Source organism: Aspergillus oryzae, chromosome 1, assembly GCF_000184455.2.
Source record: "Aspergillus oryzae RIB40 DNA, chromosome 1".
Lineage (NCBI taxonomy): Eukaryota > Fungi > Ascomycota > Eurotiomycetes > Eurotiales > Aspergillaceae > Aspergillus > Aspergillus oryzae.
The window spans coordinates 4,205,297-4,229,093 of NC_036435.1; the positions used below are offsets into that span (position 1 = coordinate 4,205,297).

Here is a 23,797-nt window from a genome sequence, read left to right on the forward strand (position 1 = left end):
CAACGAGATCGCAAACGGGCGGTCCTCATATTGGGCAACCGCCGGTGGGGGCAACACCGGAAAGTATGGATGGATAAAGACATAGTAGGCATTGATCCTAGAGCCACAAGGTACTATATCAGTTGTGGCCAGATCAAAAACTATGTATGAACGGTTTCAGCTTCAACATACAGATCCGCCTCACATCCATATGCTCTTATTGCAAGTGACCCCAACTCGAAAGCAGGGTTGCTGTTTTCATCTGATGTGAGATCACCAACAGATAAATCTCTGACATCTTGGATGTTGGCCAATGCATAGGGAAGACCTTGGGTTTCTATTGGGTCCAATGACAAAAATGGGGATGGCGTATTGGTTGCAGCAATGGCACGCTTCTTTGCCTTAAATGCATTCCCTTTGCGCGCCCCGCCTCGTCGACTGGGGCGGTAGCGACACTCCCGGCGATTGTTATAACACTGTTATTCTCTACGTTAAGCCTGTTGATAAATGAGTGCGATCCCTCTTACATTGGTGCAAGGATTCTGTCCATCACAGCGAGTCTTGATGGCACGGCTATGCAAATCGTCAGTTCGATCAAGAAAGCTGAATATAACAAGATCAACGATGGCTGACCCACCATGGCAGACATGCCAGTTTCACAGGAGCCTTTATCGGGAGCATCGGAATGGTCCACCTAGGCAGGTGTGTAACCTCCCTTGCGTATAGCAACAGCAGCTTTTATTCTCGGGTCTTGGAAAGCCCAATCCCCACCTATCGTTTGAGGTTCTATTGAGCGGGATTGCGCAGTCGCCGATGGAGGAGCATGTCAAAATCAAGGTGGAGCAATGGATGAGAATGAAATGAATGATCTTATTCCTGAGACCAGTAGTAACATCGTAGTTTCTTTCAATCAATTTTCAAAGCTGCGATAAGACACTGTAAGCGTACAAACTAACAAACTACAAGACTCTCCACCATTTTTCTCCACTCGCATCCACCGTGAACCCTAAATTCGGCGACCCGGTCTTTGATCGACTTGGCGGGGAGGCAAACGCCGGCTTTCAAACGCCCTCCGGCGACAGCTCACTTTAAGCATTATTCTTGATATTAAGTAGTTGGGATATATCTATTACTAAGCCTGCTATGGTGTGATTGCTTTTGGAATACCAGCTTATGTGACTTGGGGTATATAATATATTACTATATGCTTCAGTCGTACCTAACTTGGACATCAATGGATATATATACTACTAGCTGGCTTCTCCGATGATACATGATAAGCTGTATGCGAACGCCTTCAAAGAATCAAGAAAAGGAAAGAACAACGAAAATACAATTGATTGCAAATTAAATGCACAAACATCCTCGCTATACCCACCTTGATCATCATCACCACCTCCAACACACTAAAAACAACTAAAAAGAGAAAAAAAAAAAATGTCAAACATCCACAAACTCAAGCGAGCCCTGCCCTGGGTCCAAACCCCAATACTCATAAACGCTCCGATGAGTGGCGCTGCAACCAGCGACCTCGCAGTAGCCGTCTCCCGCGCAGGCGGCCTGGGACAGATCGGCTTCCTAGACAGCAAGCGCTCCCTAGCAGGGCAACTCGAACGAGCCAAGCATGAATTACATGATATCATGAACGCACAAAAAGATATCCCGGAGCCTGTACTTCCCGTCGGTGTTGGGATGATAGTCTTCGGTTCCCCGGTTGCGCATTGGCTCTCGCTGTTTTCCAAGTACAAACCGGCTGTAGTCTGGTTGTCGTTCGCTACGACAGCCGAATTCAAGGTCTGGGCGGAGGGGATCCGGAAGGCATCGCCGTACACCCAGGTCTGGATTCAAGTAGGCAGTGTAAGTGCCGCGGTGGAAGCTGCTCAGGCTTGTCGTCCGGATGCCCTGGTGCTCCAGGGGAGTGATGCCGGTGGACATGGACATGCGCTTGGAGCGAGTGTTATCTCGCTATTACCTGAAGTGGCGGATGTGTTGCGGGATCGGGGTCTTGATGATGTTTCACTCATTGCGGCTGGGGGTATTGTGGATGGGAGAGGTGTTTCTGCTGCGATTATGCTCGGTGCTGCGGGGGTGGTGATGGGGACGCGGTTTCTCGGGGCTGAAGAGACAAAGTTGCCGCGTCAGTTTCGGGAAGCGGTTTTTGATGCTTCGGATGGCGGACAAGCTACCGTCAGATCGAGGGTCTTTGATGAGATGTGGGGACCTAGTCCTTGGCCAGAGGTGTATGATGGACGGTGCCTGAGAAATAGCAGTTATGAGTATGTCAAGAGAGGGATGAGTATGAGTGACATGCGGCTACAGTTACACCGGGATCTTCAGGGAACTCAGGGCCAGCAGCTCGATTTCAAGGAAACTGTCACAGTTTGGGCTGGCACGGGTGTAGGTATGGTCAAGAAGAGCGACAGGGCAGCTGATATCGTTGAGCAAGTGCAGTGTGAGGCACGGAGAAGACTGCAAGATGCAAGTTCTTGGCTCTAAAGAAGAGTGTTTATATACCCCTCACTATCCGCCATTGCGCGTTGATTCTTAGTGTAGCAAGACGAAGAGAGGACGCATAGATGACACGCCCAAGATCTATAGTTCTTATCGGCTTTCGCAAACCCAATAGACTATTAGTCATTCTACCAAAGAAACAGCCGTTGTTGACCTTTACCCACCCAGAGTTATCAATAAACTAAATTCAATCACCCAGGGAGGTGCTGCACCTATCTCTTTGCAGCCTTGTGGACCTTGCTTGACCTCGATCCATCCTAGGTTTTTTGAGCGTGCCACTCCAACTAAGGCTTCGCGAAAAAGCGATCATGGTTGTCTCCGTACCGCGCGAGATGTGTTATGCTTTGGTTGATGCGAGCAAGAGATCTTGATGCTGCTGAGGATTATGCTACAACAAAATGAGCTATCCAGTAAGGATGCATGGACAAAAAAAGGTCGTGCCCGGGTTCGAACCGGGGTTATTGGAAATTAATATGATATCAAAATCCAAAGTGATAACCACTACACTACACAACCTGTGTATATATTGTATGTAGAATTAAGTGGTTACTGTAGTATGATAGCTGCCTTCCTGATGTCCTACGAACCGCTCTCCCAATCTTGGATATCAAATCAAATGCTTCACTTGTATGGAGAGTTGGATAAGAATCTGACAGAAAGCGCTATCGATTTAGCAGTTTGTTCTTTTACTTTTTTAACACTATCGCAATTTTCGCTGTGATTTTTCTTTTTTCTTCTCCTGTGTTTTATCCGTGAGTGAATGTGTTTTTAGACTGGCAGTCCAAGACATCCACCCCTACAACTAAACACAGGCCGAAGATAAATTAAGACGGGAGCCATGAAGTCTGTGAATTTATAAAACGAATGATATTAGTAAGGAAAGAAATCATAAAATTCACAGCAAAGGTTGTGTAGTGTAGTGGTTATCACTTTGGATTTTGATATCATATTAATTTCCAATAACCCCGGTTCGAACCCGGGCACGACCTTTTTTTGTCCATGCATCCTTACTGGATAGCCCTATTTTTGATCGAGCATAAACAGGACTTGTTCGGCCCGTCTGCAGATATAAACCAAGTATCTCTACCCGTCATACTTCTATGTGATTAGACTTGGTATCTACATTTACCATTAAGAATGATGAACCAATGGGTTATCAAGAGCTCGTGACCTGTTGAGATGTTGCCATTCCTGCGCGAGGAAATTTGAATTCTTGATCAAGTCCATACCGCATAATGGAGATATAATTGACAAGATCTCGATAGGGCACGTATTATACGGATTGAAACCAAATCCGGTGTAGTTCCGGGTTACAACTAATGATTCAGTGAAAGATTATCTTCTCTGTCATTGTTGCTGCATTTACTAGCTTCGATGCCGCAGGCGAAGTCATCAAAGAAGGGCTCAAGTAATAAGAATATCTGCACCACTCGCTAGGAAGATTCTAGCCTTGAACGACTTCTGCATAGTAATACTAGTGAAGTCAGTACCTTAGGGCTTCGCCCCCGCTTTCAAGTCCAGACATCCCATGACCGAACCCCGTGTGCGCTAGTCTCCTGGCTGGGTGTGGCTGCATCTGCTCTTCATACAGATGTTCAACTACATTTTAAACTGTCACATGAGCAAAGCCGATAGCACAATAGTGCTTAAGGGACCCATACTATATAAATAGTGCAGTCTTTCCGCTACTTGCCAGCCAGATGTTCCACAATCGGTTGGGAGTAGTGTATGTGACCATGCTTTTGACAGCGCTCAGCGTGTGCATGATCCCTGTTCCTGTCTGTTTCAAGTACTACGAGGGTCATACTCGAGCTTGGTCAAAAGACAAAGTACCCTGATCGGTGCGACGAGAAGAAATGCCCTTGCAAGGAAGGATGGTCTCGAGAGCAATCTTGCCATAAAACATGAGTCACGGTTGACGTCTGTCTCGCCATTGAAATCATGTTTGGGTACTCTCCCTTCGTCACTTGAGCAGGCTGTATCGTAGAGCATCCTAGATAGCGAATGATCTATGAAGTACATATCTTTATCCCTGGCTATTGTCCGGTTCTGTTCAGACGCCGAGCGGACCCACCATCACATCGGCCTTTGAATGACAGCAAACAACCTATAGTTTGAATTCAGGGTACATCAATATTAATATTAATAATGTTACTAGTAGTGACTAATGTGATGTAGCCACAGCTTGTAGATAACAGTGAGGGGTACTTAAATCGGGCACTGTGATGCACTTGTGGTCTGGAGATATATATATGAGACGCACGGGCGAGGTCCAACTTAAATAACCCTCGACGGTATCTACGTAAAACGACATAATTTCCCACTTACCTCTGACAAACAGAATATTTTCACCCAACTCTACAGTACCCCCGGAGAACGATGTCAACTGAACAGGCCGCCGTGCAGCCCATCGACCCAATCGCCGAGTACTACGATCTAGGATCCTTTAGACGAACAATTACCACCAAGAGCCCTGAAGCCCAAGAATGGTTCAACAGAGGCCTGATTTGGAGTTATTCTTTCAACCATGATGAGGCCAAGCGCTGTTTCATGCAGGCTATTGCCCATGATCCATCCTGTGCTATGTCATTCTGGGGTTTAGCCTACGCCACAGGTCCCAACTACAACAAATCCTGGCGACTTTTCGACCCCCGCGACCTCGAGGACAGCTTGAAGATATGCTACAATGCCTCCCGAAAGGCCAAGGAGCTGCTGAGCAGTACCACCGTGACACCAGTAGAACAGGCTCTCATCAATGCAATCCAAGCTCGCTTTCCAGCCGACCATCCGGCCTCCTATGATTTCCCCACCGTGGATAAAGCTTACGCCAACGCCATGAAGGAAGTTTACCAACACTTCGGAGACGATGACCTTGAGGTAGTCACCCTCTACGCCGACGCATTAATGCACACAGCCCTTCGGAAGATGTTCCACGTACAAAGTGGTCTGCCCATTGCAGGTTCACCCGTCCACGAAGTACGAGCCGTATTCGACCTGGGTCTACGACACCCCAGCGCAGACAAGCACCCAGGCCTTATCCATTTCTGGATCCATTATCTAGAGATGTCTGCCACACCGGCCGTCGCCCTTCCCGCTGCTGACCGGCTTCGTCATCTCGTCCCGGACGCCGGTCATATACACCACATGCCTACACACCTCGACGTCCTGGTCGGCGACTACCGACGCTCTATAGACTCAAACACAGCTGCTGTCCTCGTAGACGAGAAATATCTCGCCAAAAATGGTGCAAAGAACTTCTACAGCTTCTATCGTTTACACAACTACCACTCCCTAGTGTACGCGGCCATGCTGGCAGGCCAGTCAAAAGTGGCTCTCAGGACCCTCGACCAAATGGAATCTTCGCTCACAGACGACGTGCTCCGTGTTAAGACCCCGCCACTAGCAGACTGGCTGGAATTCTTCAAAGCAGTTCGCATACACGTTTACATCCGCTTCGGACTCTGGGACGAGATCAAGAATCTCCCCCTTCCCCACGACCAAGACCTATACTGTGTTACTACCACAATGACGCACTATGGCAAGGGCATAGCCTGGGCCGCAACAGGCAATATCCCTGAAGCCGACAAGGAGCGTGAGCTATATCACGCAGCCGCGGAACGGGTCCCACCGACAAGGAAAGATTTTCCAAACCTGATTTCCGATGTGCTGAAAGTAGCGACGGCCATGCTGGACGGGGAAATCGAGTATAGACGAGGCAACTACCACCGTGCGTTTGAGTCTCTGCGCGAGGCTATTCATCACGACGATTCGCTGATGTATACCGAGCCGTGGGGGTGGATGCTTCCCACGCGCCATGCGTATGCGGCCTTGATGTTGGAGCAAGGCCATGTGGAAGAGGCTGCTACTGCTTATGCGCAGGATTTGGGATTGGATGATGCGCTTACGCGGGCTCATCAGCATCCGAATAATGTCTGGGCTTTGCATGGGTATCATGAGTGTTTGGTGAGATTGGGACGGAAAGCTGAGGCGAGGATTATCAAGCAGCAGCTTGATGTCGCTCTATCTGTTGCTGATATCCAGATTACGTCGTCTTGCTTTTGTAGGTTGGGTGTTCCGGGTGCGAAGGAGGAGGTTCCGGCATGTCATAGGTAGTGTATGTCCATATCTTGCGGGGTGTATATGGATGCCAGAGTTGTGTATATAGCACTGAAAGTAGGGAATGAACTGCGTTGAGGATGGTTTCGAAGTAAGCGTTGGGACAGTAATTGTATGCACACATGCGAAGATATCCCAGGCTGTAGTCAGCTCTCATCTGAGTTGTGGTTAATTGTGCTCGTGGATCTCTTTCAGGCTAACGGTATGTTATATAGTTAGGCGAAAGGCGAAGAAAGAAAAAAGTGTTTTGCTGCAGTCTATACATTCTGAATAAATCACATTGCGGCTTGCTGTTGCACCTCCGGCTCCTCTGCCTAGAAACAAAATATACAATACGCCTAACTCTGGACCCGGAATGTCCGGCCACTGGCCGTCTTTCTTTCCCGCTCCTCGTTCTCTGGCCGAGCTCTGTTGAGCACTATTATGGGTCAGTATCCAGTAGCTCAGCAACGATAATTGTCCCCACTCACCCTGGAGGAAGTCGGCTGTCCTCTTGCGCATACGGGTGTGGATGTATGCCTGTGGAAGTAAGTAAATAGTCTGATACTTGTACCGATAGCATGGGAGGGTACCTTGGAGGCCTTAATGTGGTAATGGAAGTAATCCCGGAAGATTTGAATGTGGGAGATGTTTTCGTAGCGGCGCTGAGGGGTCAAGTGACGGGGGAAGAGAACTGTATGCCGTCAGTACTTGCGACAGTTGGGCAGAACCCGGGTGTATTACCGAAAGTGACGTAGCTGGTCTGGCCCTCTGTGCTATCCTTTAGGCCAGGGACACCGGCCAATTCAAGCGGGGGGTCGTTCCGGAAGAGGACTTGAGGGGCATTTTGCAGAGTCAAGGCACGGCGTCTGGCGTCGACAAACTCCTGGAGGAAGACCTTGCCGAAGATACGATCTGTCTCTTCACGGAAGACTGTGCTGAAGATAACTGTAACTCGGTCATGGCTGGCTTTGATGTAGATAGCTTCCTCCTCCCTATAGTGAATTGCCATGACTTCTCCTCCTTCTTTGACACCTTGTGGGGCAGCCTCCGTGCTGTATTTAGAAGCCTCTTCGGATAGCTTGGCGAATTCGTCGAAAGCTCTCTCAAATGGGGCAGCCATTGCATTCCGCTTCATCAGCGCAAGTCGCATTATGAGGTCATCTTTGGCTTCCTGTTCGGCGGGGAGGTTCTCTAAATCAATGAGGACCGAGAAGTCATAGCCGGGTTCAGGGGCGACGATGTACGGGCCGTATTCCCTCTCCAGCACCTGTTGGGCACCATATTGGACGAGCTCTCGGAAGCATTTCACGTTGATGGAAATAAGGATCTTAGTCTTAGATTCGGGGGTAGACAGATGGAAGGTAACTCCGTCGAAATCTGAGGCAATCTGGTCGATTGAGACTGGCGGGGATCTTAGGGCACCAGCAAACAGTAGTCAGTAACGGTTGCATTGCGTATACGGGGCGAGGCGGGGGAAGCTGTACCCAGAGAACCGCTCCGTCAGGAGGGCATGGATAAGAACGTTGTGGTAGTCGAGAAGAAGCATGACGGCAGGACCATAAAACCGTAGCACAATATATAAATTTTGATTTGCTCCTGCAGTGGTTAATCTCGCAGTGGTAATGCAATGATTGAATCGAATGTCTCTGCCTCGAGCTGGTACTTCGGGGAGTAGTTACGTTGGATGTTTGGGGGGGAACGGCAGGCGGTGGGGAATGCGGCCAGTGGTCTCTGTCGCCGCCCGTATTTTTCTCCGGCCGTTTTTGAGCCTATCGATAGCAATCGCTGGGAGCTCCCAAATTTTTTCTTTACTCGGACATTCAACGATGGTGAAATCATACCTGTAAGTGTACTCATCTGAATGTGCTATATATCACTCCTATCTGTTACTGACACTCGCAAATACAGAAAGTTCGAGCACTCGAAAACTTTCGGGCTCGTAGCCTCCGCTACATCCAATGCGATTTGGGCCCGCGATGATGAGTTCGCTGGCTCTGCCCGCCAGACGGGCTCCGGACGAGCCATTGTGGGTGCCGGCGAGGAGGTTCTCTGTTGGGATATAAAGAAGGGTGAGTTACTTGGGAGATGGCAAGATTCTTCGTGCAAAGCGCAAGTTTCTGTTGTCACCCAAAGCAAGACAGATGAGGATATTTTCGCAGTCGGGTATGTTTCTGGTCTTGAGCGAATAGTGCGGACTATTCCTGACTGAAGTTCTTTCTTGCCCATAGTTACGAAGATGGCACCATTCGCCTCTGGGATTCAAGGACCGCGACAGTAATGATCTCGTTCAATGGCCACAAATCTGCAATTACCCACCTCGCTTTCGATAGCGCCGGTGTCCGCCTCGCAAGTGGTTCGAAGGATACAGATATTATTCTCTGGGATCTTATTGGAGAAGTCGGACTGTTCAAGCTACGTGGTCATACCGATCAGGTCACATCACTTCATTTTCTCGTTCCATCCATGGAGTTGCTCAACGCTGCTGGACTGAGTGAGCACGCCGGGTTTCTGTTGACTACTGGCAAAGACTCGCTGATTAAGGTCTGGGATCTTTCGTCGCAACACTGCATCGAAACCCATGTGGCACAATCCAATGGCGAGTGCTGGAGTTTGGGTCTCTCTCCAGACCAGAGTGGTTGTATCACCGCGGGAAATGACGGCGAGCTCAAGGTCTGGTCGATCGATGAAAGCGCTTTAATTGAAATCTCCAAAGAGAAAGTTGGATCGGAGGACCGCAGGATTTTGACGGAAAGGGGTACCTTTTACCGTAACGGAAAGGACCGCACCATCGGAGTCAGCTTCCATCCCCGGGCAGATTATATCGGTATTCATGGCTCAGAAAAGGCAGTTGAGATCTGGCGCATTCGCTCGGAGACGGAGGTCCAGAAGGCTTTGGCGAGGAAGCGCAAGAGGAGAAAGGAAAAGGAAGCCCAACGTGCAGCTGAGAAGGAGGGCGTTGCGGCAGAAGCTGATAATGAGAAATCCGACGACATTTCCTCAGCACCGGTCACCGAGGTCTTTGTTCCCCACACCATTGTTCGAACTGGTGGAAAAGTACGGTCTTTCGATTGGATAAGAATAAAGTCTACTCACAGCATCCAGTTGGTCGCTGCAACCACGAATAACCAGCTTGAAGCCTACACTGTCAACACTGCGAAGGGAAAGAAGGACGAAGATGAAGAAGATTACAATCGTAACCTGGCAGTTGATATCCCCGGTCATCGCACTGATATTCGGTCCCTCGCTTTGAGCTCCGACGATCGGATGCTGGCATCAGCCTCTAATGGCAGTCTCAAAATCTGGAACGTCCGCACACAAAGCTGCCTCCGTACCCTGGAATGTGGCTATGCCTTGTGCTCGGCCTTCCTCCCTGGAGATAAGATCGTGGTTGTTGGCAACAAAGACGGTCAGCTCGAGGTCTTTGACATTGCATCCTCGACCCTCCTGGATACGATCAATGCACACGACGGCCCGGTGTGGTCACTCCATGTCCACCCTGATGGTAAGTCCGTAGTTAGCGGCAGTGCGGACAAGTCTGCAAAGTTCTGGAATTTCCAGGTCGTCCAGGAAGAGATCCCGGGTACTAAGAGGACTACACCCCGGCTCAAGTTGGTGCACACAAGGACCCTGAAGGTCTCCGATGACATTCTCAACCTGCGTTTCTCCCCCGACGCTCGGCTACTGGCAGTTGCTCTCTTGGATAATACCGTCAAGGTGTTCTTTACAGACTCCCTGAAGCTCTTCCTCAACCTCTATGGTCACAAACTTCCTGTTCTCAACATGGATATCTCGTACGATAGTAAACTGATCGTTACATGCTCAGCCGATAAGACAGTCCGTCTCTGGGGCTTAGACTTTGGTGATTGTCATAAGGCCTTCTTGGCACACGAAGACAGTATCATGGGCGTTGCTTTCGTCCCGCACAACCGGGATGGAAACGGGCATAACTTCTTCAGTGCTAGTAAGGATCGCGTGATCAAGTACTGGGATGGTGATAAGTTCGAGCATATTCAGAAACTATCAGGCCACCATGGCGAGATCTGGGCACTGACTATCAGTCATACTGGGGAGTTCATCGTCAGCGCCAGTCACGACAAGAGCATCCGTATTTGGGAGCAAACTGATGAGCCTCTCTTCCTCGAGGAAGAGCGGGAAAAGGAACTGGAAGAGATGTACGACAACAACCTTGTGGACGAGGAAGATGAGGAAGGTGAGAAGGCCGAAGCTGTTGACGCCGGTAAGCAGACCAGCGAGACACTCATGGCGGGAGAACGTATCATGGAAGCTCTGGATCTGGGAATGGAGGATCTGGAAATCGTGCGCGAATGGCGTGCTATGAAAGCGGCTCAGCCCAACATTGCGCCTCCAGACCGCAATCCACTGTACTTGGCACTGGGTAACATTTCTGCCGAGCAGCATCTTCTCAATGTTGTTCAGAAGATCCCTGCCGCAGCTCTTCAGGATGCACTGCTTGTTTTGCCTTTCTCCAAGGTCCCTGCGCTCTTCACCTTCCTGAATATCTGGGCCGACCGCGAATGGAATATCTCTCTCACCTGCCGTGTCCTCTTCTTCATGCTCAAGACCCACCATCGCCAGATCGTCGCTAGCAAGATGATGCGTCCCATGCTGGATAGCATCCGGTCCACCCTCCGCCGGGTTCTGGCACGCCAGAAAGACGAGATGGGATTCAACCTCTCTGCTCTGCAGTACATCGGCAATCAGGTGAAGGAACAGGGCACCAAGGACTACGTCGATGAGGAACAGTGGGAAGAACAGCAGAAGACGACAGCTACGGGCAAGAAGCGACAGTTTATCAGTATCGCTTGATCCCTGTCGCGTATTTGTCTCTATGCATGACTGGCGTTGTTATGGCTGCTAAAAAGTTTTATATCCTTGGGAGTTGATGTGGAATACTTTTATCAGGTCGTTTCCTAAATCTCATGTTTATGTATTTATATCATGATAAATAGACTTGTCTGCATTTCTAAAGCAAGCTCAATTGCACTACACATGTACAACCACTGAACATAATGAACAATCCCAAAGCATAGCCCACGCACTAAAGCCTAGTATCTAGACGAAAAAAACGACGAAACCTATACCATAACACATCAGCATACCGTTCCCAATTCCCTGACATGAAGAAGATGTGACACTGAAACAAGACAAAAGCAGCTTCAGTCCATCCACAAACCAACAAGTTTAACTCCACTCAGAAGAACCATTATAAGCATCGACGACGAGGATCCCATTGGGTATCCTGTCATACCTCTTCCGGCTCTTCCTAAAAATACCGGTTCTTGAGAAAAATCTTCATCATATAGGAGACTGTTGGTTTGTGGATTGAACTGTTGCTTTATTCCCCTCTCCCCTCCAGGATTTTGTTGTAGAATTGATGTCTGATCACTTGGGGCATATGGATTCATGGTGAGGTGTAAAAAGTATAGCATACCTGTACTATTAGTAAATGTGTGTTGTTCGGTGCTGAGAGCTCTTCATTATGTGGTTGCGAACATCATAAGTTGTTGTCAAGAGAGAGCTCTGGAAGACGGAGAGAAAAAGGAAAATTTGGTTGGTGGGTATAGCTTGTCGGCGAATAGATGGGCCGATGGTGTAGGTTAGTCATGCCTTAGTCATCAGATCTATATCGATGAAGTGGAGGACTTCGAATATTTACAATCATCGATTTTCTGACTGCTTGTATGATTTTCATGATTTGATGGGTTTGGTCGATTGATTTTCATTATTTGAAAGTGGCTGAGAGTTCTAGTACACAATAAAGTAATCATACATCATCATCTTTCGTAGAATCATTAAAGGAGCGGAAGACTAAGCTCAATTAACAGGAGAGGTATGTGAGGGCGGTCCATAGGTTTAACTTAGGAGCTAGCCTTCACTGTCCCACAATTCGAGCATGTCCACCATTCCGCCTCCATGAAGGTCTCGCAGAATTGACAGATCCACCCGAGTGGCCGTTTAGCGGTATTCCTTTCAAGCGCGGCAAGAGTCTCGACGGCATTGGTACGGTTTTTGAAAGTGGGTTGACTGTCCAGATAACTTATCCGGCGCTTATTCTTGTTCTGGGATCCTGAACTTCCCTGGATCTTGGCAGGTCCAGATACAGAACGTCTATTCGATGGTCGAGGTCGCTCCGCTGTACAGGCATCACAGCACAAAAAGTTGGCCGGGTTTTCTAGTGTGCAAGTTGGGCACGTCCATGACGCCTCGAACAAGCTGTCATCAACTGTAAGATCTATTGGTTCTCGAGGCTGTGGTGTCATTGTAGGTCTAGTCCTCTCGGGAACAGGTGGAGGAGATAAAGTTGAACGTGGGCCGGCCGGATTCTCATGGCTTGGGGGGACATAAGAAGGGCCGTATCTCTCCCTCTCTTCTTCCTCGATCAAATCAATGTAAGCCTGCATGATTGCTTGTTCATTTGCGTCGTCTTCCTCGGCCTTCGTCCGGAAGCCGTTCCTGGACGCCTCTTCCGCGAGTTCGTTGCTGTTCTCAGCCCCCGAAGCACAGCCCTTCGTTACATCTATCCTTCTTTGTGCAGCATCCGCGATCATTCGGCGCATGTCCGTTCCCCGTAATACAGGAGCACCCCCTAGTCGTTGCCCCGACCCAGCGGACAGTGCCCGTCTCTGCTCTGCGGCCGCTTTGGCTTGTCTTCGGACTTCGTGAAGGGGTATCCTACGGCCACCTAGACGTTTTCCTTCTGAAAGGAATCCCTCCCCAGTATAGCCCTTCATGAGAAGCTCTTCATACTCATCGCGTAACTGGTTCCAGAGAGCATGGAACTCTCTGTTATGCGGCCCATGCACGATGTGACAAAGTCTGTAATGATCAGCAATTAGTCCGCAGAACATAACCAGTTGACTCACTCATGCAGCATCGTATCGACGACTTGTTCAAGCGGGAGAAACTGACGCTCGTCATAAGGGTACCGCAGCCGAAGGCAGATTTTTTGTCCTCTGTTGATATTAAGCCCAAGGAGGTTTTGCTGATGTGGGTAGAATTCACTGAGCGTCCCTACTTTCCAGGTCCTCCGGCGCATGATAGGTTTGACCAGCGATGCGATCTTTTTGAGCATGGTTAAGGCTTCAGATTCCCTGGGTCGGTGCCTGTCATGTTGATATTCAAAAACTAGTGGGTCTATTTCGCGCATGTTTAAGGCTTATAGCGTAGAACGGGACGGCTAGTATGATTATTGATTTATACTTGCAAAAAATGTGTGCAGGATGTTGTAGAGCCTATTGCTGCTTCCGATATTTATAATTGTTCAGTAAGCCCGGAACGCAATACTGGTATACAAACCAACGAGTGGGATGCTGCTGCAATCCCAACAATTGCGCAGTCAAAAATTATTGAAGATCCTCTAAGTGAGATTTCCAAGGAGGTCGGAGGTGAAAGAAGAAAGCCGCGTCATGAACCTGAGTGGCACTGGCAATGAATTGATAATCAACAGAAGATTCAGGCACCGTCATCACGTGACTACACAATCTCAGCCTGGGGCCATGGTATTATACGGCGAGAGGGGCAAATAGTGCAAGTAACACAGTCCAGGGTTCGAGAGAGATTATGTGAGCAGAACTTGTACAGGTTCATAACTATAGGGGGTCGGCATCCGAAGACTAGGTTATCAGGCACAGGCACTACAGAGTAGAACTAAACTAGTATACTCCAACCATGTCCGGGGCTCGTGAAGCAGCTGTACTTAAAAATGTATAGCCACGAGAAATGTAGAACATATAGAGCATTTCACTGACTGCTCTAGTAGTGTCAGCTATTTCCGATACTAACTCCCGCAAGATAATATATACTTCTGGTTAAATCAGCAAGCCACTGATCTGCATGAGGATGGGGCGATATATACCCGTTCATGTGACCTTTCCGATAAGTGAAACTTATCAGTGACAATAGATTCTTTTTCATCAATCAAAATTGGCTTGAACTACTACCATTTTCACAGCCAACTCTCAAAATGACGAGCGACGACCAGTTTTTCTTTGACTATGTAAGCTAGTAACATGCCAACACTTGTACAACTATCGCACACTAACAAGCCGCTGTACCTCTAGCTTGCTTCGATACCGCATGACGTAAGGAGATATTCCCTCGACGTCGCAGACTCGATCGACAGGCAGTTTGACCATGCCGCCAAAGTAATAAGGGATACGCTCTCTCACCAGTCATGGTTACCTTCCTCGGTCCGACCTACGCCACCACCTTCGAGAGTTCGTGCCTCCCAGTCTCTCGTGGATCGCGCACACGACTGGATTCTTCGGAATAGAGCATGGAGTGCCGCAATCCTAGCATTCGTCGGAACTACTTCCCTTCTGTACTTTGGCAACAAAAAGTTGGGCGGTAGACGGAGGAAAGCTCGGCGAGCCGGAAATGGCGCTCGGAAGGAGATAGTGGGTATGTTGCAGGGATAACTATAGCCATTCTGGATTTGTGACGAGTCCATCTAATGTTTGCGATAGTCGTTGCCGGGTCCCCTCACGAACCGATGACAAAGGCGATTGCTGTAGATCTCGAACGCCGGGGCTACATCGTCTATATTACTGTTTCATCGGCGGATGAGGAGCAGTTGGTTCAGTCAGAAAACCGGATGGATATCAGACCGCTTTGGCTTGATTTAACGGCTGTAAGTCGTTGTATATTGTAGGATCGGAGATGACTCACTAACCAACTTTCAAGACCCCTTCATCGACATCTGAGATCCACCCATCGTTGACTGAAATCCATTCTTTAATCACCCAACCCCAATGGCCAATGCCTGGAGTGCCGCCGCACACTTGCCAGCTGAGCGGACTCATTCTCGTACCTTCACCTAACTATGTGGCCGGTCCGCTAGCCACCATCCCAGCAACTTCTTGGGCTGATACAGTCAACACTCGACTCTTATCTCCAATATTGACTACTCAGCTGTTTCTTCCTCTTCTTACCGCCCGCAACACAAATAGCACCATTGTCCTAATTTACCCTTCGATATCCTCGTCATTGTCTGCTCCGTTTACTAGCCCAGAAGTCACCACAGCACGTGCCTTGTCAGGATTTGCCACCTCGCTTCGGCGAGAGTTATGTCTCTTGCAACATAGCAACATCGATGTTGTGGAGCTGAAACTCGGAAACATCGACCTTGGTCCTCAATACCGAAACGCACAAAGTCATATCACAGGAACCGAGGTGCTTACATGGACCACACAGCAGCGATCCCTCTACGGCTCTCAGTATCTTTCCAGCATTGAACAGCGACCCGTTGCATCTGCAGGTCCTAGCATGATACGTGGATCCGCTGCTCGGACTCTTCACTACGCGGTGCTGGACGCCCTGGAGCCAGCATCCAAGGATATCTTTGGAAGAAAGAAGTCGAAAACGCCTGTCATCTATGCTGGACGCGGTGCATGGTCCTACAGTATCGTCGGCGATTGGGCCCCGAACTTTTTGGTAGGATGGATGCTGGGCCTGAGAAGTGGCCCTACCACACCAAGCCACAGCCCCAGTGGAAGTAGCAGTGAGACTAGCTGGGAAAAGGTTTAACATCATTGATAGCGCGGCATTATGATTGCTTTGGTTACGATTGACTCTCTTCCCTCTTGGCGTTGGAAACCCCATTTATCATTCTCCTTTCTTTTTTTCCCCGTATGTTTTTTAACTTATCTGACCGAGTGATTTCCACATATGTATATATCATATGTCAGCTCCGTCCCTAGCAAATACCATAATATATCTATGGACTAAACATTAGGAATTACAACAAATTACCCCACCTTTATGAAATATCAACCGCCTATCCTAAACCTCAGTCTCCCGCATCTCAATCGGCCTCTCATGATCAAACCTCGACCGCTTCACCTTACCTCCCGTCAGCTTCCTCCTCAACCATATAACACCCCAGGTAATGCCGAAGATAATCACGATTGCCGCAAGAATGATAAAACAATAAGCAGCGACCTTGCCACTCTTCTCCCCGTTCACACCAGGATCCAAGAAGGAATACGTGTAGAATCCCTGAGTATGAAACGTCAAATAGGCGAGAGAGACGTAAAGGAGGAGCAGAAGCACGAGGAACGGGAAGGTCATCAACGGGTGCGGGTTGGTAGCCGGGAGGATGATTTCTAGAAGGGCGTAGAGAGAGTTAAGGCCGTGTTGGGAGAGCTATTAAATTTAGTTAGTCAATTACGCCTGCGGGGCACCGTCGCGCTCTGATAAATTCTCAGAGATACGGCAGTTCCATCCAACACGAATGCGACAGGATAACACCTACATTCGACCAGGCATTAAAAGTCACGTCGAACCAAGAAGGGTGCAGAATCGCCCAGAAAACGATCGTCACGAGAAATGGGAACGTCGTGATAGTCGTATAGTAGAGACTGTGGAGGGCGCGCAGGCCACGGGGCCAGCGATCGAAGAGCACCGAGCGACCGGTCAGCGCATAGAGGGTGGTGTGGATGCATGCGAAAATGTGGTAGAAGCCCAGACCCCAGTATGTCAGCCAGGTGAAGTAGCTGAAGGATTGGCCGATAGCTTCGCGGTTGCCATGGGTGCCGTCCCAGCCCCAGATGAAGAAGATGGTCACGAAGATGTAGAGCGCAATCGCACCGCGGAAAATAGCGTAGGCCAGTGGTGGGAGGAGCCAGGAGGTTTCGAAGCAGTGCTGACTGTCAAGGGATGGGTCTGCGCCCATAAGGCTGTTGAAGGGGGGAAGTCTGCGCATTTTTGCGGTTTTCTCCATGTGTTTGTTTCCTCGTGGTCTGCCTGTGGTTATTATAGAAAACTGATTGCTTTGTTTAGTGAATCATATTTGGGGGACCTAAAATCGGGCAAGAAAAAGTGAGCGATAGGATCTCAGCCACGATATAAAATGTACACTGCGAATCAGCCCCGTCAGGGATCAGCCCGTGAAGGAATTTTGGTGCGACCGCTTGGCTTTCGACCTTGTCTTTATCGGGGTGTTAGTGTCGATGTTACCTTGGGGCGCACGTCTTTATTCTCCATAGCTATAGACGTTAGTAGGGTTAGTTCGCTTATAATTTAACGGTTAGGATCATGGGTTAGTCAATTAAAGGATCAAAAGTTGACCGGACGACGGACGGATTCCGTTAGTAGCCTGAAGAGATTTTCGGAGAATTTCACCACATCCAAAAGGCATGCATGCCACCTTAATATGAAGTGCAGATGGATAGATTAAGTCCCAAACAATAGTGAGCTTTGAGCGGGGAACGGAGTGGTGTCATCGCCCAGTATTAAGTACTGTCTGCTATATGATATATCTCGTCATCTTAAGAATGCCAAGATATGGATGTCTATCACCATCCCTATGAGGCAATGAAGGTCGCATGCACAGAGCTAATGCTGCGTCCCACTTATCTCCCGCTTGACATAAGTAGGAAGAGTACTCCGTAAGACCATAGCAACCTGCAATCGAAGAGAGTAAGCAATTAACCCTCAATTGAAACCAGACCGAGTCAATGTTTTACTGCGGTGGTGCAGAAGTCAGGACATTTCATGGATTCTAGTGGTTCCTGACGGGATACTTGGGTAATATTAATAACACTAATGAACCAAATCCACTCCACAACACCAATCACAGCGCCCTCCGTGGGTGTTCATGCACCTAGAGTGTAAGACCATCGTGCGTGCAACCGTCCCTTGTATACGCAATGGTGCACTTATTTTCGGGCCACCAGATCAATAGAGTAATTTTCCCGGCAGTATAAGAGGAGGGCAAGGTGGAGGAGCAGTATAAGCAAATTTCCTCCATATACAGGAGAGAGTCGAAATTGGGACCATCATTCTTTACCATGATCATGAAACTTTCTATGTGATTCTGGGTGGTCAATTCCACTTTTCTCGAGGTTCCCGTTGAATGGAGGTTAGGGGTGATCGGATCATGAGACAGGGGGGACGCCTGAGGAACAAGGCACAGCGCCAATATGCCCAGATGGACGGTATGCACAGCAAGTAAGATTCAACTCCTTACTGCATGTTGTCATACTGCTGCTATTCTAAGTTCGCCTCCAGATTATCTTAATCTTTGTAGAGGGGAAAGTGCATCATAACAAGTCAGATCACAACCATAATAATATTTAGTCATGAAAATACCATTGTGTGGTCATGGGTGGGTTGAGAACTTGAGATTTCCCAGGCAATAAACAAATGATTTAGTCTTTTTGGAAAAATAAAATAAAATAAGAGTAAAATAAAACCGAAAATGTTGCTCTCTTACCGAGTCGGTCGCATTTGTCCATGGATACACTTTCGGGAAAATTTGCAAATGAATATAAATAGAGTGGCTGCTCCACCAACGACACATTATGAACCAAACTAAAGCCCCTTCGCCTCCGGCCTGTGGGCTAAATTTTCTAGAAGCTTTGGTTGGGATGTTGGCCTTTAATCTTATGACACGTACATCAAGGACTCTGTTTGTAGTACTCCGTAGGGGTTAAGGTTATGGTAGGGCTATGGCCTGCATCTGATCAATTCAAGAATCGGGAAATTGAGAAGATGTTGGTTAGTCTTTCAATAAACAGTATGGAGTAACTTTGATATAATTTCTGGAAGCAGTTCGTCTGAAACCCCTGACTCGGGTACCGTTGGTATGTATGATATGTTGGTACGGTATGACGGTAATGATGTACGCGTTTTCTCCTTGAAATCCGCTTGTTTCGTACGACTTGAGGATTGGTGGTGCCTGACTATGGCTTGGCTGATGGAACCCACTTTCCTGCACCGTGAGCACCGGTGTCACAGGCCGGTACTGACCTTACGGAGGGGACGTTGATACGAGAGGATACCTCCGTCAGACTTGGTACTCCGCGTGGGGACTGCCCAGAGTGACTGTCAATGCAGGCGCCCCTCGTCGTTTGTTTGGTGATCGTCAGGGCGTAACAACGGAAAACTCCCTTTGGCTTATTTTGCAAACCAATAATCTGGAAGTTCAAGTCCAAGTCAGTCCATTCTTGTTATCCATCCGATCCTCTCTTTCTCTCTCTCTTCTCCTCTTCTACCCCGTCCATCGGAGTCCACGATGCTTGTTCATCGTTCCTCCCTTTGGCTTGTGATTGTTTCGACTACGATCTAATCGGTTATCATTAACCGTTTCTCTCCGTTCGTCCCCATATTCAACTCCAAACTATTTGTCGCTCCTTTGCCGCCGCGATTGATTCGATTCTCGTTGCTCCCCCACAAGTTTGGCGGGCTCATTGGACCTATTCTTTTCAATTCTCGTTTCCCCTTTCCTCTCACGGCGCCTGTCATTCCTTTCTTTGAGCCCGATACGGTGCCAGTCATCAAAGGACTCTTTTTTACGTCTCGTCGGCTTGAAGGATCTCCCCGCGCCGCGCATTGAACTTAACCAGCAGCAGACTACTTCGATTTGTAAAAGAAGTCCAAGCTCAACCGTCCAAGGTTATTAGAGGTAGCAAACAACTAGATGATTTGATTGAAGGCAACCTAGGCTACGTCTGTGCTCATCTCAATCTCCAAAAATACTCGCATCCAACCAATTGAAACCACCTTTGTGCTACCATGGACGCCCGGCCACGTTTTGGCGAACTTCGCTCGCCCTCCCATGATACTCTGCGGAGCGGTTTGCCTTCGCCGCGTATTGAACACTTTGATGGTGAAATCCCTCCTACGCTCTCGCCCCTTGATGCATTCGCGGCCCAGGGCCGGCTTTTGGCGAAACAACTAGAGGAGTCGGCTCGCAGAGACCGGCGCATGAGCAGGCTCCCTCCGGCCAGTGTTGCACGGTCGTTATCGCAACCTCGGCCGGGCTACTTCCGCTCTCCATCCTCAAACGATTCTTCGCGGAGTGGGCGAGGAAATGATCTCACGAGGCAGCCAACGCTGAAGGCCAACCCTGAGCTGGAGGAGCCCAAGTTCCGTCCCCAGTCCGAACATCCTCGTCTGAGTGGCGTGCCGAACTTTGCCAACGGAGATGCTCTTCATGATGATGCGAACAGGACCCTAGAGAATGAACCGCAAGTGGTAAGCTCGGAGGAGGACTTTCTTGAAGCTACGCAGACCGGGTCGTCACAAGAGGATACAGCTAAAGGTGTCGTGCCAGAAGCGCCCACTCGCTTCTATGCCGCCTCCCCCCCTAGTATGGCTCTGACAGGATCGCCTGGAAATTCGTTGACCGATGCTGCCTCCTCTCGACTCAATATTCCACGTGGCCTCGCGCCACCGGTTTCGCCACGATCGAGGCCTTCGAGCAGTAATAGGGCTTTGCAACCCGAGAGCTCGGATGATGACTATAGCAGTTCGACTGCGGGCTCGACCTTTTCGAAGCCGAGGAAGTTATCATCCTGTAGCGCTACGTCACTGCCACAGTCACCCATGACTTCTATGAACCGGTCTCATCGACGCTCGCCCTCTCTGAACTCAGAGGCTTCGAACAATGGCGGTCATCCTCCACGTCCGTCATACAACTTCTCACGCCCCCTCAGTCGGTCCAGCACCAGCCTGTCAGCCCCCGTGCCGACAGGAACTTCCGAGCAGACACAGGGGACAAAGCCTCGAGGTTCGAAGCCTCAGCCGATTGTGGTACCCTCAGTGGCTGATATGGCCAAATCCATGCGCGAGGAACCATCATCTGCCGTGTCGTATACTTATGCCAAGTACCCACTTCCCCGCGGACGCCAGGTTTCTAGGGATTCCGTTGTTTTCTCCGGCCTGCACACTCCTCACTTTGAGTGGCAGGAGCCGCTCTTCGAGAGTCCGGATCAGCTGAGCGCCACTGGGCCTCCACGGTCTTCGCGAACCCCGTCACCTCCGCCGTCGCGTCATTCTGTATCGTCTAAGAAAGCACGCTCCATGTATGACTCTCCAGCATTCGGGCGGCAATTACTCACACCGGAGATGCTCCCCTCTGCCCCGCAAGTACCGGCCTCTCCTGAGGCTCGCCGTTCTTCCGAAGCTGCATCGACGGATCAACCGGTCTTAGGTGAACCTGCTCTTTCAAGCTCACCTACCCCCTCAAGTGCACCTGCCCCCGAGGCGCCTACTAATGAGGAGGCAACTGATGTCACTTCTTCTGCAGACTCTGCATCGACTGTCCGGCCACAAACCGCCAAGACCAATGCATCTTCCGCCGTCATTACAGCCGACGAGCATGTGACTAAAGGGATTGAGTGCCATGAGAAAGGATCATTGCAAGAATCCACCTACCATCTCCGCGTTGCAGCGAAGCAGGATCATCCGACTGGCATGCTCTTATATGCTTTGGCTTGTCGACATGGTTGGGGCATGCGGCCCAATCAGCAGGAGGGTGTTCGGTGGTTGCGCAAAGCCGTGGACTCTGTCGGGCTAGAGTTGATGGATGATTCCAACCCGGCCATGCCAAGTCGGGTGAGGGAATTGCAGAAAGCATACCGTGCCCAATTTGCCCTCAGTATCTACGAGCTTGGCGTGAGCCATCTAAATGGATGGGGCATTGAGCAGGATAAATCGTTAGCACTGCGTTGCTTTGAGGTTGCTGGCCAATGGGGAGATACGGATGCGCTTGTGGAGGCAGGATATTGTTATTCAGAGGGCATTGGTTGCAAGAAGGATCTGAAAAAGGCAGCCAAATTCTACCGCCAGGCCGAAGCAAAAGGCGTGAACATGGTTGGAAACAGCTGGTAAGTGACGGATTTGTTTCCCGATAATGCCTCGTTCTAATGACTCACCCTCTACTGTAACAGGATCCACAAAGACAAGTACCTCTCTGATGAGAATCCCAATACCGGATCGCGTGGCCGCGGCCGTCACGGTGGGACACCTGACAAGAAGCAGCGTAGCAAATCTCGGACACGCAGTCTTTTCCACCGCAAAAAGTCTACTGCGGCCGAAGCCTAGACGGTACTTGCAGTTTGGCTCTTGGACATATGCATTGAAGATATTACTCAGCAGCAACTGCTTTCTGGTCATTATATTCGCATGGTCATTTCAACTGTCTCCGGCTTTCATATATTCCTTTCCACTTCTACCCCCTGTCTTTCTCGCCTTCTTCCTTTTTATATTCTCTTTTTCATTCACTCTTCCGAACTATTTTCTCAGGCTCCACAGCGACATGTTGCTTGGATTTTGTCTTTATATTCAGCTGATCTGTTGAAAGCAGTCGCTTGAGACTTGCTTTTGCCTTTCACTCTTTCGATTCTTTTCTTTTCTTTTCTTTCCTTTTTGTCCTTGTTCTATCGTTCCCTTTAACTCTTTCGTTATACGTTTCGAGCGGGTCTTGGCAACTGCTCCAGCTACGGAAGGGGGTGTTGTTTCCTCCTCTCGGCCTTGCGGGCGTTGGATTTCTTTCTTGGATACCCCATAATTTCTAATCACTGCGTGATGTATTCTATTCTCTACTGTCGCTCACCGTCTTTCTCTACCTACATTCTCAATTTCCCATGTTTCCATTCTCGATCAGCCTGTGTTTTATATTCTTTTCTCAGCAATTCGGTTGTAGCATTCCCTGCGAAACTGTGTGGATTTCTGTCTAGCTTAGCCGGTTGGTGTGTGTGTGTCAGTCGAGACAACAACTGATGAATGTTCATGATCATCCTATCTATTAGGAAAGTGGGCCGTCCATCGAGAACCCGAGGGATCGTCCCTCTTGAGGTTGATGGAAGTGTGTTTGCGGAAAATTTATACCCAATAGCTGGGAAGCGGATGGTTACTTCATCTAGACTTGGCCCTATATGCACATGAAAAATTGATAGGAGATTTCCCAGCCAAGTGATTGGCAAGCGAGCCTTCTCGTGTTAAATGAACCCTAAAGTCGGTGATTGTTCGTACTAAAAGTAGGAGTGACAGAAGTGTGTTAGTCATGACGAGTCCGCGTGGCTTGAACCCTTCTTTCTTGGTTACCCTTTTTTTCGTTTGCCCCCCTTTCCTTCTTTTCCTTTCCAATTCATTTATTTGTTTGATTTTCCATTTGCATGGTGGGGGGAAAAATGAAAAAAGAAAAGACAAGATTGGTACCTTGCCTTAGGAATAGGAGGAAGTCTTTTTAGATTAATGGTGAGATGGGATTGGATGGTGGCCGTAGATGATTTTTAGTTGCGTCGGTCTAGAGGGCAGCTGACAAGCTTCCCCTCCAATCAGTCCCCGCCCGAAGGTGTGCTTCTCCTTCATTCATTTCCCTGTCGCTGGCGCTGAGAGGAGGGGTCAATTGGTTTTTGATTAAAGCATGCATGTCGCCACCTCTGTGCACCCCTGTTCGATC

The 23,797-nt window shown here is 49.1% G+C and overlaps 7 protein-coding genes and 2 non-coding genes across 9 annotated transcripts; 5 read left to right on the forward strand and 4 right to left on the reverse strand.

Annotated features, from left to right (window-relative positions):
* Positions 1 to 2,922: 2,922 nt before the first annotated feature.
* On the reverse strand, positions 2,923 to 3,006 carry AO090005t00012. Its single transcript has one exon. It is a non-coding gene; the product is annotated as a tRNA-Gln (tRNA).
* A 389-nt stretch (positions 3,007 to 3,395) lies between these two features.
* AO090005t00011 lies at positions 3,396 to 3,479 on the forward strand. Its single transcript has one exon. It is a non-coding gene; the product is annotated as a tRNA-Gln (tRNA).
* Positions 3,480 to 4,869: 1,390 nt separating this feature from the next.
* AO090005000826 (TPR domain protein) lies at positions 4,870 to 6,603 on the forward strand (the record flags this gene model as incomplete). The annotated part of the gene is made up of 1 exon (XM_001817790.1): positions 4,870 to 6,603. One exon carries the CDS (start codon positions 4,870 to 4,872, stop codon positions 6,601 to 6,603), a length of 1,734 nt encoding a protein of 577 aa, XP_001817842.1.
* A 341-nt stretch (positions 6,604 to 6,944) lies between these two features.
* AO090005000825 (actin-related protein 2/3 complex subunit 2) lies at positions 6,945 to 8,134 on the reverse strand (the record flags this gene model as incomplete). Its single annotated transcript, XM_001817789.3, has 5 exons — positions 6,945 to 7,024; positions 7,077 to 7,125; positions 7,179 to 7,279; positions 7,330 to 8,000; positions 8,073 to 8,134. 5 exons carry the CDS (start codon positions 8,132 to 8,134, stop codon positions 6,945 to 6,947), a joined length of 963 nt encoding a protein of 320 aa, XP_001817841.1.
* Positions 8,135 to 8,414: 280 nt separating this feature from the next.
* On the forward strand, positions 8,415 to 11,415 carry AO090005000824 (snoRNA-binding rRNA-processing protein DIP2; the record flags this gene model as incomplete). Its single annotated transcript, XM_023233924.1, has 3 exons — positions 8,415 to 8,431; positions 8,497 to 8,751; positions 8,817 to 11,415. The coding sequence occupies 3 exons, from the start codon at positions 8,415 to 8,417 to the stop codon at positions 11,413 to 11,415; spliced, it is 2,871 nt and encodes a 956-aa protein (XP_023089114.1).
* Positions 11,416 to 12,467: 1,052 nt separating this feature from the next.
* AO090005000823 (metalloendopeptidase WSS1) lies at positions 12,468 to 13,756 on the reverse strand (the record flags this gene model as incomplete). The annotated part of the gene is made up of 2 exons (XM_001817787.3): positions 12,468 to 13,425; positions 13,473 to 13,756. 2 exons carry the CDS (start codon positions 13,754 to 13,756, stop codon positions 12,468 to 12,470), a joined length of 1,242 nt encoding a protein of 413 aa, XP_001817839.1.
* Positions 13,757 to 14,572: 816 nt separating this feature from the next.
* AO090005000822 (DUF1776 domain-containing protein) lies at positions 14,573 to 16,134 on the forward strand (the record flags this gene model as incomplete). The annotated part of the gene is made up of 5 exons (XM_023233925.1): positions 14,573 to 14,605; positions 14,670 to 14,690; positions 14,781 to 15,009; positions 15,075 to 15,238; positions 15,292 to 16,134. The coding sequence occupies 5 exons, from the start codon at positions 14,573 to 14,575 to the stop codon at positions 16,132 to 16,134; spliced, it is 1,290 nt and encodes a 429-aa protein (XP_023089113.1).
* A 255-nt stretch (positions 16,135 to 16,389) lies between these two features.
* AO090005000821 (uncharacterized protein) lies at positions 16,390 to 17,311 on the reverse strand (the record flags this gene model as incomplete). The annotated part of the gene is made up of 2 exons (XM_001817785.3): positions 16,390 to 16,752; positions 16,862 to 17,311. The coding sequence occupies 2 exons, from the start codon at positions 17,309 to 17,311 to the stop codon at positions 16,390 to 16,392; spliced, it is 813 nt and encodes a 270-aa protein (XP_001817837.3).
* A 2,813-nt stretch (positions 17,312 to 20,124) lies between these two features.
* On the forward strand, positions 20,125 to 22,437 carry AO090005000820 (tetratricopeptide repeat protein; the record flags this gene model as incomplete). Its single annotated transcript, XM_023233927.1, has 2 exons — positions 20,125 to 22,220; positions 22,284 to 22,437. The coding sequence occupies 2 exons, from the start codon at positions 20,125 to 20,127 to the stop codon at positions 22,435 to 22,437; spliced, it is 2,250 nt and encodes a 749-aa protein (XP_023089112.1).
* Between the last annotated feature and the right edge of the window lie 1,360 nt (positions 22,438 to 23,797).